The sequence below is a fragment of the Eremomyces bilateralis genome, assembly GCF_010015585.1.
Source record: "Eremomyces bilateralis CBS 781.70 unplaced genomic scaffold P152scaffold_1, whole genome shotgun sequence".
In the NCBI taxonomy this organism is placed as follows: Eukaryota; Fungi; Ascomycota; class Dothideomycetes; order Eremomycetales; family Eremomycetaceae; genus Eremomyces; species Eremomyces bilateralis.
The window spans coordinates 52,868-65,997 of NW_022985067.1; the positions used below are offsets into that span (position 1 = coordinate 52,868).

At 55.7% G+C, this 13,130-nt stretch overlaps 6 protein-coding genes across 6 annotated transcripts; 2 read left to right on the top strand and 4 right to left on the bottom strand.

Annotated features, from left to right (window-relative positions):
- Positions 1–53: 53 nt before the first annotated feature.
- P152DRAFT_504298 (uncharacterized protein) lies at positions 54–798 on the top strand. Its single transcript, XM_033682359.1, has 3 exons — positions 54–226; positions 307–412; positions 476–798. The coding sequence occupies exons 1-3, from the start codon at positions 121–123 to the stop codon at positions 510–512; spliced, it is 249 nt and encodes an 82-aa protein (XP_033538419.1). The 5' UTR covers positions 54–120; the 3' UTR covers positions 513–798.
- Positions 799–822: 24 nt separating this feature from the next.
- P152DRAFT_453412 (phosphoglycerate kinase) lies at positions 823–2,495 on the bottom strand. The gene is made up of 4 exons (XM_033678363.1): positions 2,359–2,495; positions 2,214–2,284; positions 1,739–2,159; positions 823–1,669 (listed from the first exon to the last, which is right to left on the bottom strand). Exons 2-4 carry the CDS (start codon positions 2,277–2,279, stop codon positions 894–896), a joined length of 1,263 nt encoding a protein of 420 aa, XP_033538420.1. The 5' UTR covers positions 2,280–2,284; positions 2,359–2,495; the 3' UTR covers positions 823–893.
- A 416-nt stretch (positions 2,496–2,911) lies between these two features.
- On the bottom strand, positions 2,912–4,369 carry P152DRAFT_430 (uncharacterized protein). Its single transcript, XM_033677379.1, has 6 exons — positions 3,967–4,369; positions 3,800–3,890; positions 3,715–3,740; positions 3,319–3,667; positions 3,101–3,267; positions 2,912–3,046 (listed from the first exon to the last, which is right to left on the bottom strand). Exons 1-6 carry the CDS (start codon positions 4,030–4,032, stop codon positions 2,969–2,971), a joined length of 777 nt encoding a protein of 258 aa, XP_033538421.1. The 5' UTR covers positions 4,033–4,369; the 3' UTR covers positions 2,912–2,968.
- A 160-nt stretch (positions 4,370–4,529) lies between these two features.
- On the bottom strand, positions 4,530–6,805 carry P152DRAFT_406846 (uncharacterized protein). The gene is made up of 4 exons (XM_033676890.1): positions 6,352–6,805; positions 5,997–6,302; positions 4,800–5,940; positions 4,530–4,748 (listed from the first exon to the last, which is right to left on the bottom strand). Exons 1-4 carry the CDS (start codon positions 6,596–6,598, stop codon positions 4,574–4,576), a joined length of 1,869 nt encoding a protein of 622 aa, XP_033538422.1. The 5' UTR covers positions 6,599–6,805; the 3' UTR covers positions 4,530–4,573.
- Positions 6,806–7,079: 274 nt separating this feature from the next.
- On the top strand, positions 7,080–9,540 carry P152DRAFT_406849 (uncharacterized protein; the record flags this gene model as incomplete). The annotated part of the gene is made up of 3 exons (XM_033676891.1): positions 7,080–7,211; positions 7,275–7,435; positions 7,482–9,540. 3 exons carry the CDS (start codon positions 7,080–7,082, stop codon positions 9,457–9,459), a joined length of 2,271 nt encoding a protein of 756 aa, XP_033538423.1. The 3' UTR covers positions 9,460–9,540.
- Positions 9,541–10,531: 991 nt separating this feature from the next.
- P152DRAFT_453418 (hemin import ATP-binding protein hmuV) lies at positions 10,532–12,556 on the bottom strand. Its single transcript, XM_033678364.1, has 4 exons — positions 12,112–12,556; positions 11,900–12,064; positions 10,995–11,850; positions 10,532–10,945 (listed from the first exon to the last, which is right to left on the bottom strand). Exons 1-4 carry the CDS (start codon positions 12,275–12,277, stop codon positions 10,603–10,605), a joined length of 1,530 nt encoding a protein of 509 aa, XP_033538424.1. The 5' UTR covers positions 12,278–12,556; the 3' UTR covers positions 10,532–10,602.
- Positions 12,557–13,130: the final 574 nt, after the last annotated feature.

The window sequence follows — 13,130 nt, forward strand, 5'->3', positions numbered from 1 at the left end:
CAGTGGTGCTCTGAATAGACATCAGTACGACTACCAAACATCCTCCCACTCCATTTCGATACGTTCTAGAAACCCTACAACCTACTACTCTTCTTCCCAATACCACCCCACCTTATCACCATGGCTCCCCCATCCGAAAAGCCCACCGAAGCCCCCACCAAAGACCCGAAGCCCGGTGCCGCCTCACTGGAGGAAGACGACGAGTTTGAAGATTTCCCCGTCGAAGGTATGTGATATCGATCCACACATGAAGAAGCCAATGAAAGACTCGGATGGCTAACTTGTGCTTGTTTCGGGGAACTATAGACTGGACGGAAGAAGACACCGAGCTCCCCGGCGAGAATCAGCAACATCTGTGGGAGGAGAGCTGGGATGACGATGGGGCGACGGATGATTTCGCGGCGCAGTTGAAGTATGTGGTTGGCGAGGCTTCCTGTTTGGGTGGAAGAGATTATAGTGCTAACTTTGGATTTAGGGAGGAGCTTAAGAAAGTGGAACCGACTAAGCGATGAGAGGGATATGAAGGGACGGAGAGGAATCTGCAGTTGCGTTGCGATGCTCGTGGTGATAGGATGTGGAATAGATCGGGATATCCAGCGAGCGAGCGACGATAGAGGGAACGAATTCACGATATGCCTTGGCGGTACTTCGGGACGGATCAGAGTTCGGAAGAGGATCAGTGAGGGGAAAGATTGAAGGCACATTGGGCCAGGCGATAATAGATACGTCGCGCCAGCTTCCGCCGTCCGGAGTTATGCACGGTAATATGGCATCGTTCTACCAATATCAATTTTCAGTGTCAACTGGAAGTTCTATATGACAGCTCCATTTCCTCTTGTCCCACACCCGTCTCTCATTGCTCACCACGCCATATCTCTCCCCACCGAATATCTCTACAACTTACTCTTCTCCGAGAGCGCTGTCACTCCCGGAAGCTCCTTCCCCTCCAACAACTCCAAACTCGCCCCACCTCCCGTGCTCACATGGCTCAGCTTCTCCTCGGTGCCATACTTGGCCGCCACCGTCGCCGTGTCCCCTCCACCAATAATCACGATCTTCCCGCTCTGCGCGCCGGCAACCGCCGCGTCCATGGTTGCCTTGGTGGCGGTCGCGAACGCGTCGATCTCGAACACGCCGGGCGGGCCGTTCCAGAGGATCGTGCTGGCCTCGCCGATGGTGGATTTGAAGAGCTCGATGCTCTTCTTGCCGCAGTCGAGACCCATCCAGCCGTCGGGGATGCCGGATTCGTCAGTGGCGTAGCCGACCTGGGCGTCGGCGGCAAACTTGTCGGCGGTGACGTAGTCGACGGGAAGGACGAGCTTGACGTTGTGTTTCTTGGCCTTCTCGACGAGGCTGGCGACGGTCTTGCTGCCGTCCTCATCGAACAGCGAGTTGCCGATCTTCACGTTCTCGAGGGTCTTCTTGAAGGTGAAGGCCATGCCACCGCAGATGATGAGGCTGTTGACCTTGGTGAGGAGATTGTCGATCAGCTGGATCTTGTCGGACACCTTGGCGCCGCCGAGGATGGCGAGGAAGGGCCGCGAGGGGTTTTCGAGCGCCTTGGCGAAGTAGTCGAGTTCTTTCTTCATGAGGTAGCCGGAGGCGCGTTGGGGGAGGTCAACGCCGACCATGGAAGAATGGCCGCGGTGGGCGGTGCCGAAGGCGTCGTCTGCGTCGAATCAGTGCTGGTGCTCGTGCTGGGTGAGGGGGCAAGAAAAAAGAAAGGGCGCTCTCGTACTGATAAACACATCACCCAACGCGGTCAACCCCTTCCGGAATTCCGCGACCTTCTCCTTATCCGCCTTCACCTTATTTCCCTGCGCATCCTTGCTGCTCCCCTCCTCCTCCGCATGGAACCGCAAGTTCTCTAACAGGATGACCGCGCCGCTCTCTGCGCCATTGACCGTGTCCTCGACCGCCTTGCCGACGCAGTCCTCGGTGAAGAGGACCTTCTTGCCCAGCAGCTTCTCTAGCTCCGGGACGACGGGCTTGAGGGAGTACTTCTCGTTCACCTGGCCGTTGGGACGGCCGAGGTGGGACATCAGCACGACGGCTTTGGCGCCTTGGCCGAGGGCATATTTGATGGTGGGGAGGGCGCCGGCGATACGTTGGTTGTTGGTGATGTTCTTCTCGGCGTCGAGGGGGACGTTGAAGTCGACCTGTTTCATGGGAATTAGTCAAAGGACGCGGTATATTTCCAGGGGAGCACTTACTCGGATCAGGCAGCGTTTGCCTTTGAGGTCGACGTCCTCAATGGAGAGCTTGTTGGAGAGCGACATGTTTACTAGACGAAACTTCGGATTAGGTGTCGTGGTCTTTTCCAGCGTCAATTGATCACGAAGGAAATGGAAGAGTTACCAAAACGAAAAAGCTATGAGATGTTCTGATTATCGGATGGGATAACGTCAGGTGTGGGATTTTGTTTTTTCCAAGATATCTGATCTGATATTGTTGTTGTGTATTCCGTCCTGTTTTGCCAATGGTGGGGGATTGGATGGTGGGGTGACGAATTGAAGTCATCAGGGTCGAGCCATCGGCTTTGGACCACCCGCCTTTTAAACCCCCAGCCGACATCCCCCAGATTGTCGAGTGCCCGTGATTCCCCGATTGCGATGGAGCCGGGGAATTCATCGAAATCATTCCGAAACCTGGATCTTAAATGTGCTTCCTTCTCCGCATCCGAGCATAGGTCGCAGCGCAGAATCACAGTCGCCGCCCTCGCTGCCGGTGATGTCGAACGAGATGAACAATCTGAGGGGATACTCTGGTATCATGTCGATTTACGGGTATCTACCAAATTTCCATGTGTTTCTGTAGGCAAGGAGTGTGTAGTGCATACAGTGGACTCCGGATAGTAGATGAAGAATAACCTCCCAGAACTCCGCAAATGCTCGTGAACCTGCGCCTGAACCATAAACTCCACCCAATTTGTTCTCAAAGAAATGAGACGAACCGCCCCCAGGCCACTTTACATCCGGTCGTCCTCCGATGCGTTCGTCAGGGAAAGGTAGGCGGTCCACGCAATGCCGATGGTTGATACAAAAGGCTGCGAGCGTTCATTAGCTCACGATTATATTCCAGGCTGGGGATGCAAACATACAATCTGAAACTGAAGCGGTATGATCCGGAAATTGAGGATCTGCACCGCCGGCCAAACCATGTAGTTCGCTTTCAACGCGGGCATGTAGACGTCCCGGAACTTCTTCAACACGGCTTTTTTCCCACCACCCTCGGCTACCGTCATGTAGGTGAAGAAGATGCCCAACCCTATAAATCGTTAGCTACCATACCCAATAATTTTATACTGAGAACACGTACCCGCCGGCGCAAATATCAACTGATCAAACGCCACCCGCTTCAATGCCGGCACCGTCCCACTCGCCTTCGTCAACGGAAACGTCCTGGACAAAAACGCGAACCACCGATGCTGCACCGGCGCCATCAGGAAACCGTACGCCATGAACCGCGTCAGCCGCTCGAAGTCGAACGGCGGCGGCAGCCGCGGACTGTCCGGGATCAGCAGCTCCTCGTCCATGCTCTTCTTGTCCAGCTCGTGGATCTCGATCGCGAACACGTCGCTGCTTTGCACGCCGCCGGGCTTGCGAACGGCGCGCTCGCGGACGGCAGTGAGGGATTGGGCAACGGTGTCGGCGACGCCGCCGAGGATCTAGGGGGGGTAAGTAGGGGATGGGTGAGAGGTTAGGGTAGACGTACGGCGTTCGTGACCATCGTGGTAAGGACTAGGTGGTGGAGATTAGTCATGGCAGTCGACAGAGCGGTCACGATATGGAGGACGTACCTGGCCGCGCGGCATAGTATGAGTTAAACTTCCGGATCAATATCGACGCCATGGCCAATTCAAACAGAAAGACCAGCGTATGAAGGAGAGGCTGGACAATCGCGATGTTAGAAACGTTGGATATCGAGGGTCGACGCTCGACGGCTTTCGATGGAAGGTCAACTCACAGCCCGCCCGTATAACCATCTCCGATTCAGCGCACGCAAGATCCGTCGTCGCTGGGTGTCGATCATGGTGATCGATGGAAACCGGAAAGGTGCACGCTGTGCCTTTATGGATGGAGAGGAAGTAGACAGTGGAGTTGCCTTGGATTCGTAGGAGTGACGTCTTCCTCTGTTTCGGAGTCGGATGCCCTGTGCTGGTGGAGGTGTGGCGTCTGACGTCTCCGCTAAGTACAGTGGCGCCTGTGCGATCGGACGTGGTGCGGCCAGCGACGTGGAAGAACTTGTCGAGGTATTTAATCTTCCGGCGTCTGTCCTGGACTAGCAGAGTTATAGAAGCGGATGTGGGTGAGATGGAGATGTGAACAGATGCGGTTTGATGAATAAGGTTCACAGGGCGGTGCGGGTGCCGGTCTCCGATTCAGCACAACATTCAACGTGAGACGCCCCAGTGGATCCTCCTCACAGACTGGACGCCCCGCACGCCACCCCTTGGTGCAGCAATCTAAATCTCTACGAAACAGTACTACCAGCCCTATTTAAGTTGGAAAGTCTCAGGAATAGTTGTAGGACCAATTTATTGATATAGTAGATGGCTTAATTAGGGACTGATTTAAATATGTATTGGGGACTGTCCTTCCACGGCGATGATATCCGGCACGTCGCGGATATCCGTCGTGTCCTGCGTATTCAGATCCACCACCCGCAGCGATTCAATCCGCAGCAGTCCTGGAGAAAGGGGGAGGAATTCGAGCTCGGTGGAATAGCACGCGGCCGCAACAAGCGGACTAGGAGCACGTTAGCTGGACCGTAAATGTGACTGATGCGCCAATACTTACCCAACTCGCAAGTCTGTAGTGAGACAGACCAGTTCCGCCGGTTCCATTTCCCCCGTCCTAAGCATCCCATACAGCAAATTCGCCTCCACCACCGGCTCCGCCAACTTTTCCTCATCGCTTGCCTCCGTCCCAGACGTCCGCTTCTCCTGTCCCCCCGTCCCACTCAACCGATCCCCCCGCCGCGGCGTACGCCGCTTCGACACCGCAAGTACGGCCAGCCGCACCAGTGACTCCGACCGATTAACGATGAACAGCTTCCACGTAAACACCTCCCCCACGCGCACTTCGCTCGGCGCCGAGATCGTGATCACCACCCCGGAGTCGGTCGTCATGCTATGCGACGTCCCCGGTCGCTCGATGTCCGTAGATCCGGACCCGCGGTGCCCGTCGGGTCCGGGGCCCGGGGGCAGGCTGCGGGGGATCTCGATGGAGGTGGACTGGTGGAGGAGGGTGGAGCGGGTGCGGGAGTGGCCGAACTTGGTGTGCGTGGAGAAGTCGACGGGCATGCTCCAGGCAATGGCGAGGCGTGGGCGGCAGGTCGCGGAGACGAGCGCGGTGCCGGTGATGTGCAGGCGGAGTTGGTGTTTGCGGGACTCGTTGGATAGAAGCTCGTCGAGGGAGGGGTCGGGGTTGAGGCGGTAGAGACAGGTGACTTGGTCGCCGGGTTGGCATTGGATGGGCAGGTTGGTGCCGAATGGAGTTACGACGCCCTGCGATAGGGACATGGAGATGTCGGTAATCAAGATGTCCGCGGAGGCGAACGGCGTGATCTCAAAATCGAACGACGCGACCAGATCGTTCGTCTTCGGTGGGGAAGCGCTCTTCGAATAGCGGATCCGCCATAATAGTGGTGGTGCAGCTCGGTACATCCTCTTTTGCCCGGTCGTCCGAATGGGCCGAGCGACCTGTGGGGTTATGGTGTTCGACGGAACTACTTTCGTGATTCGAAGTGCTGAGAGCCGTGGTCCAACTCCGGCAAAGGTAGGGTCGTGGGAGAATGGCTCCAGCAGGTTCATGGCCGCCGGGACGCCGCTTGGGAGGTAGTCTTCGGTCGAGGGGGTATCTAGAGATGGATCTGGAGCCAATGCTCCGGAGACGGCGAAGAACACGGCGACTTTCTGCAACTTCATACGAGGGCGGGCTAACGTGATACGTGCGTTAATATCAAGACCATCGTGCATGGAAAGGAGGGTATACCTAGGGGGATGGTTGCTTTCCAGAACAAATATATCGTTTGTTTGGAATCGGACTCATCGTCACTCTGGGTGCCGCTTGCTGCTACGATCGGCTCTTCGGCCGTGTTTACAGCGGTCGAATGCAGCATCTCCTTCGCAGGAGGCGGCGGCTGGTTCGGTCTCGCATCTCCGTGTCTGGGGAACGGCGGAGGGGGGATTCCCGTCGCCCATGTCTCAATATTCACCTCTAGTTTCGACAGCAGCGGATTCAAGACCGCTTCTGATACCAGCGGCGTTCGAAGCACCACGTAGACGTCCACCACCTCATCTATGATCGGTCAGATACTCGTTCAGCACTTAAATCGAGGGACCCAAACCGAGCAATAAAAACGGCCGCTGTTGAACGAATGCCGGTAGATGCCCGTCGTCGTCCTGACCGTCGCCATCCCATTCTTCCAAGCTCTTCTTCAAGTCCAACTGCGAATCAGCGGGGACGATCACGTCCAGCACCGAGTTTTCGATGAACTCGGCCACATCTTGAGGCGAGGGTTCCGATATCGTGCCAGGCATGGCTCTTTTGTAGCACTCCGTAGTTGAGGAGTATGAATAGGAGGTGTGGTACATGTACTTTTCATGCCACACAGCCCCTGAGTCCCTGAATGGAGGCTCCCAGGCCCAAACAGCGTGAAGCGGGAGACGGGAAATTAATTCATAACCGCGTAATTTTTCCTTTTTCTTTCTTCAATTTTGAACACGACGCCGGTAGTTCAACCCGATTTTATTAACTGATTCTAGTGAAAATGCCTATATCGGTATTATTCAGATGATCGACCACAGCGCGTTTGTTTCGTGAACTGTCAACTGTGAAGGTTGGATGTGCACGGACCACATACCGCCGACTTTCAGATTTGAACCGTAGAGAGTTCTTGTTCAGTCGCGAATGGAGTTATTACACAGGCAATATCTTGTTGAAATCACTCCCGTATCCGATCCCATACCTCTTTCACTGAATCCTAGAGTCGCCGTGAGACCCTTGATCCTCTAACCAGAGTATCGTGGGATTCTCCATAGCCTCTCCTTCGTCGCTACGTTTGCAGCTGGCGCGATGAACGGCCTTCCTCCGCGACCAGGTCTCTGGCAGGAGGCCAAAAGCCCCGATGGACGGGTATACTTTTACAATACGCAGACCAAGGCGACACAATGGACGAAACCGGAGGATCTGATGACCCCCGCGGAGGTTGGTCTACCACCTGGTATATCCTGTTCTCACATCCCATGCATGCTAACCCGTCACTCACAGCGCGCTCTCCAGAGTCAGCCATGGAAGGAGTATAGCAGTGAAGGCGGCAAGAAATATTGGTACAATACCGAGTCGAAACAGAGTACATGGGAAATGCCCGAAGTCTACAAGAATGCTCTTGCGCAATCTCAAGATCAGCTCCCGCAGCGACCACCTCCCCCGTAGGTCACCCAAATGCCTTAAATCCCCTCATCTAACGTGTTATAGTGCATTTGTCGCTGGGGGCATGGCCGCGTACTCCCCTGCCCCTACCAGAGACCGCGATCCGAGAGACCGTGACCACAGAGACCGCGATGATAGTTATCAACAAGACCGTCCAGGGCCTGACCGCTACTCCTCCTACAACGAGCCACATCGATCTAGCTTCGCTCCCTCCAGCGATGAGCCATACTACGGGACCCCCGACGAAGCCGAGAGCGCGTTCTTCAAGCTCCTTCGCCGAAGCGGCGTTCAACCCGACTGGACATGGACACAGATGGTTCGCGCCTGCGCGAAAGACCCCCAGTATCGTGCGATCAAGGATCCGAAAGACCGCAAGGTTGCGTTCGAGAAGTTCGTCACCGAAGTCCGCACGCAAGAGAAGGAGCGCGAGAAGGAACGACAAGCGAAGGTCCGCGCCGACTTCATCAATATGCTGAAGAGCCATCCCGAGATCAAGTACTACACTAGGTGGAAGTCGATCCGTCCGATTATCGAGGGCGAGACTGCATTCAGGGCAGCGAAATCCGAGGACGAGCGGACTGCGCTGTTCAATGAATACCGCGACGAGTTGTGGAAATCGCATTCAATCGAGGAAGAAACCCTACGCAAGACAGGTCTCAACCAGTTGACGGAGATGCTCAAAGTCATGGTGGTAGATCCGTATACAAGGTGGTTAGAAGCCCACAATAAGCTCCAAGAGAATCATCGATTCAAATCCGAGCCGGCGTTGGGGGCGCTCAATACGTTGGATGTCATGAAATCATTCGAGAACCACATCAAGTCGCTTGAGCGGAATCACAACGAAGCTCGCCAGAAAGAGAAGCAAAAGAAATATCGAACAGAGCGCCAGAATCGAGATAAGTTCATCGCGCTGCTTAACGAGCTTAAGCGGGCAGGTAAGATCAAGGCTGGCAAGTCCTGGTCCAGCATCCATCCACTAGTCGAGAAAGACCCACGATTCGATGCGATCCTTGGTCAGAGCGGCTCCGGCCCTCTTGAGCTATTCTGGGATATTGTCGAAGAAGAAGAGCGCCTCTACCGCGCCCGACGCAACGATGTGTTGGATCTTCTCGACGATCGACAATTCGAGATCACTCAGAAGACAACACTGGCCGAGTTCACCCACCTCCTCTCTGCCGATCGCCGAACCGCTTCCATCGATCCCGACATCGCATCCCTCATCTTCAACCGCCTGCGCGACAAAGTGGTCAAACGCGCCGAAGACAACAAGTTCACCGCCGAGCGGCAACAACGCAAAGCTGTCGACGCGTTACGCTCACGCATCAAGCGCCTCGCCGACCCTCCCGTCACCGCCACCGACACCTGGGACCTGGTCCGACCCCGCCTCGAAAAATCCGACGAGTTCCGCGCCCTCGACTCCGACGAGCTCCGCAAGAGCGCCTTTGAGAAAGTTGTCCGCCGCCTCAAAGAGCGCGACGAGGATCACGAAAAGGAGAAAGAACGCTCCAAGCGCGACAAGGACCACCGCCGCGATGACCGCGATCGCGACCGAGGCGACCGCGACCGAGGAGACCGATATCGCGGCGAACGCAACGGCTACCCCTCCCGCCGCCACCGCACCCGCAGCCCCGACCACGACCCCTACGAAGCCGACCGCCGCAAAGCGCAAGCGGACCGCGAGCGGCAGTACCGCAAATCCAGCGCCGGGGTGTCGCCGCCGCCACCGCCGCGGAGCACGCGCGACCGCGACGATCGGGGCCGGCGGGTGAGCGGCGGGGGCCACTATGATCGGGAAAGGAGGGAACGGGAGGCGGAGCGGGAGCGGCTGTATGTCAACCGGGGGGATCCAAGGGAGCGGAGCAGTGAGTTGGATTATGGGGATTCGCGGTCGGGGAGCGTGCGGAGGAGGAGGGAAAGCGATGCGGAGAGTTTGGGGAGTCGGCGGGAGGTGAAGGTGAGTGGCATTCCCGGATTTTTTTTCCCGCGAGTTTCTAGAGAGGGTGGGCTGACGTGCTGGAAATAGCGAACACGACGCGAGCATGAGGTTCGCGAACCGGCGCTCTCCCCGCGCGAGTCGAAGAACCCGCGGAGGTCGCGGACGAGAACGCCGGCGCCGCTGCCGAAGGAGGATCCGGCGGGTGGGTATAAATCAGGGAGCGAGGAGGGCGAGATCGAGGAAGATTGAGGGGAATCATGGAGACAATGGGGATCACCTTGCTGAAAGAGTCGTGGGCTTCGAGAAGGCCATCAGAGCGTTTTCAGAGTGGAGTTGACCGGTGAGTGGATACGTAAATCATGAACTGCTTCACACGCTACTCATCTGGATCCGCACCGGGCGAAGAAAATAACGGGGAAAACGCAATGGCTTCTTTTGCGTCGTTGTCGTCCTCCTCGATGAAGCGCGATGGGTTCGAGGGAGGGGTTGTTGGGACCGTGTATGTTGTTCCAATTACCTTCGCACCTTTTTTTGCAGGTTTATCAAAAGTTTTAATTGCCCCAGGCATGCAGCAAGCGCACAATTCATGGTCCAGTAAGAAGACGCGAGAGAGAGACACGTATCGTAGCACGCACGACCAGACCATGTTCGGATCTCGGGCTCACAACGCGAGAGGAGACGTGAGACATCCCACGACGTATGTCAGCTGGCAGAGGAATGTTTGCATTCTAATCTACCTCATAGTGAAATATCCTGTTGCCTGGAAAGGAAAATTCATGTCTCCAGCGAGTGAACAATTGGTCGGTGAGAATCTCAAACAAGCATCCGAACGGTAAGTTGTCCCATCCGTTCTTCCATCTGGCACCCCCCGGCGCGTCAGGCAACTCCACACCCTCCTGTCGCCCGCGCCCTCCCTTCGGTTGACGAAGGGAGGATCTCATCATCCATGTGTCCCCGACGCTCTACCAGCCAGGGCGGACCGCATCCGCGCGAGAATCTTCAAGAGCACGCCTCTCTATCTCGGTAGCCGTCGAGGATCGTGTCATCATCGTCGTCCGCATCGTCATCGTCGCTGTCTGCTTCCCCAGTCGCCGACTTTTGGCCACTGCCCGATTTTTTAGTCTTGCTCTTCACGCGCTTGCGCGAGGAGCGCTTCTTGGAATCATCCGAGGCGTCTTCAACTATCATCTTCTAGGAAGAACTGTGGGAGGGAAAAGGTCAGTGGTGAATCTACGGAGGTGGGTTCCCGAGAGTACTTACGTAGTTTCCGCCCAACTTCTGCTCCTGGTCCAACTGGCTGCCAGCCTTGTTGATCCGCGGGCGGTAGCTGGTCGGATCGCGGCGGAAGGTGACGTCGAGGTTCTTGAGGAACTTGTTGCAGCCCGTCAGGAGGCTCTCCGGGGTGTTGGCACGGGCCTTGATGGCCGGCTTCCCGTCGAACACGATGACGCGGTCAGCGAGGTAGGTGGCCATGATGAAATCGTGCTCGACGACGAAGGCGGTCTTCTTCGCGTGCATGATGAAGCGTTTGATGACGCGGGCGGCCACGATACGCTGCTCGGAGTCGAGGTAACTGCAAACTTGTTAGATAGGCAATCAATATAATCTGTGATGATACTTACGCGCTCGGTTCGTCGATGACGTAGATGTCGGCCGGCATTCCCAGTGCCAGAACGATGGCGACACGTTGCAATTCACCACCGGACAGATGCTGCACCTCCTGGTCGATGAAGTCGTCGATCTTCAGCGGCTTGTAGACATCGGTCTGGAACTGCGGGCTAATGAACGCGGACTTGATCTTCTTGAAGAAGAGCTGGCGCACGGTGCCCGTGAACTTGGGCGTGATGGTCTGCGGCTTCATGCTGATGCTCATCTTCGGGATGCGGGTGGTGCCGTCGGGGGTCTCGTAGCCGGCCAGCATACGGCAGAAAGTCGTCTTTCCGGTGCCGTTTTCGCCCATCATGACGATGATCTCGGAGTCGGTGAATTGACCGGTTTCCACGAACAGCTGGAACGAACCGAGGGTCTTCTTCATCTTCGGGTAGCTGTATGCGTGGGCCTTGTCGATCAGGAACTCCTCGCCACCCTCACCGACGCGGAATTGCAAGGATTCATCACGGAAACGCAAATTCTCGGACGGGATGAAGCCGTCAAGGAAGTGGTTGATGCCCTCTCGGACGGAGGACGGCAAAGCGACCACACCATAAGCAGCGGGCTTGCCGTAGAGCACGCAGACGAAGTCGGACAGGTAGTCGAGGACGGACAAATCGTGCTCGACGACAATCACGTAGTCGTCGGTGCGAAGCAGGCCCCGAATCATGCGAGCGGCGTTGAGACGCTGCTTGACATCCAAGAACGAAGATGGCTCGTCGAACATGTACACGTCGGCTCGTTGGACGCAGACCATGGCGATGGCGAACCGCTGCAATTCTCCACCGGAAAGGTTGGAGATGTCACGGTCCAGAATTTCCTTCAGCTCTGTGTAGGTGTTAGTGATTGTTTGACCACCGGACCATGATGAACTTACCAAGCTCTTCAATGATTTCATCCTTGTTCTCCATCTGTGACTGCTTGTTGATAAGAGCCCTAACGGTGCGCTCTTGGCCCGGTCGGATGGCCTTAGGAAGTTGGTCCACATACTGAGGCTTGATAACAGCCTTCAGGTTGTCTTCGAGGATCTTGGTGAAGTAGTCTGATTGAAGTCAGCCAAGCAATATCGGGCAGGGCCACGCAACTCACTCTGCAACTCGGATCCACGGAAGTACTTCAGGATCTCCTCCCAGTCCGGCGGGTTGTCAAACCGTCCCAGATTAGGCTTGACCTTGCCGCTGAGGATCTTCAACGCCGTGCTCTTTCCAATACCGTTTGTCCCGACCAGTCCCAGCACCTGCCCGGGGCGGGGCATCGGCAGGCGATGCAGTTTGAAGCTATTCGCCGAGTATCGGTGGGTGACTTGGGTCTCGAGATTGGTGGGCAGATTGATGATATTTATAGCGTCGAAGGGGCATTTCTTCGGGCAGATACCGCATCCAATGCAGAGACGCTCCGAGATGAAGGCGATCTTCGACGTGGCGTCCACTTCGATGCAGAGCTTGCCGGTTCGAACCACAGGGCACGACTTCTTGCATTCTTGGCGGCATTTCTACAATAGCATTAGAATAAGCATGATAGTGTGAGTGCGGAGAACTACCTTAGGTTTGCACTATTCAGAGGAGTGACGAGTCAGCGTATTGCTAGAGGTAATGGATTTGGTGAGAGTGTTTACCTTGTCAGAGCTGACAATAGCAATCCTATAGACGACAACCGTTAGAATATGTCACTTATTTGATCAAAGGAAGGGTATTCACCTGGTAAGTCTGTCTGCCATTTTGCTGTAGCCTGAAGGCGTGAAATAGTGCTATGGAGGATATTGGACTTGTTTCGGTTCGCTTGAGGCGGGGGAGGCAATGGATAAATAGTCGTCGTGAAATTTCGGAGGGCCACCTTCAGACTTGACTTCTTCGCACAAGCACCTGCAAATCTGCTGATTCTTTTCTGGAAACTTTCCAACCGACTTGATTTACGACCAAGAGCAATTTCCTTTGAATTTACAGACTCTTTCACAAAATTCAAGATCACTCGGTAAGTGCAACGGATTTCCCACACTATTTTGGTGATGATGGCAGAGTTATGCCAAGACTGGCTGATGACGGCGAAACATGCGCCATCCGATTGGTCCAACGCAGCGGTTGCTTGTGTGGCTGATCCCGTCGTTCGGG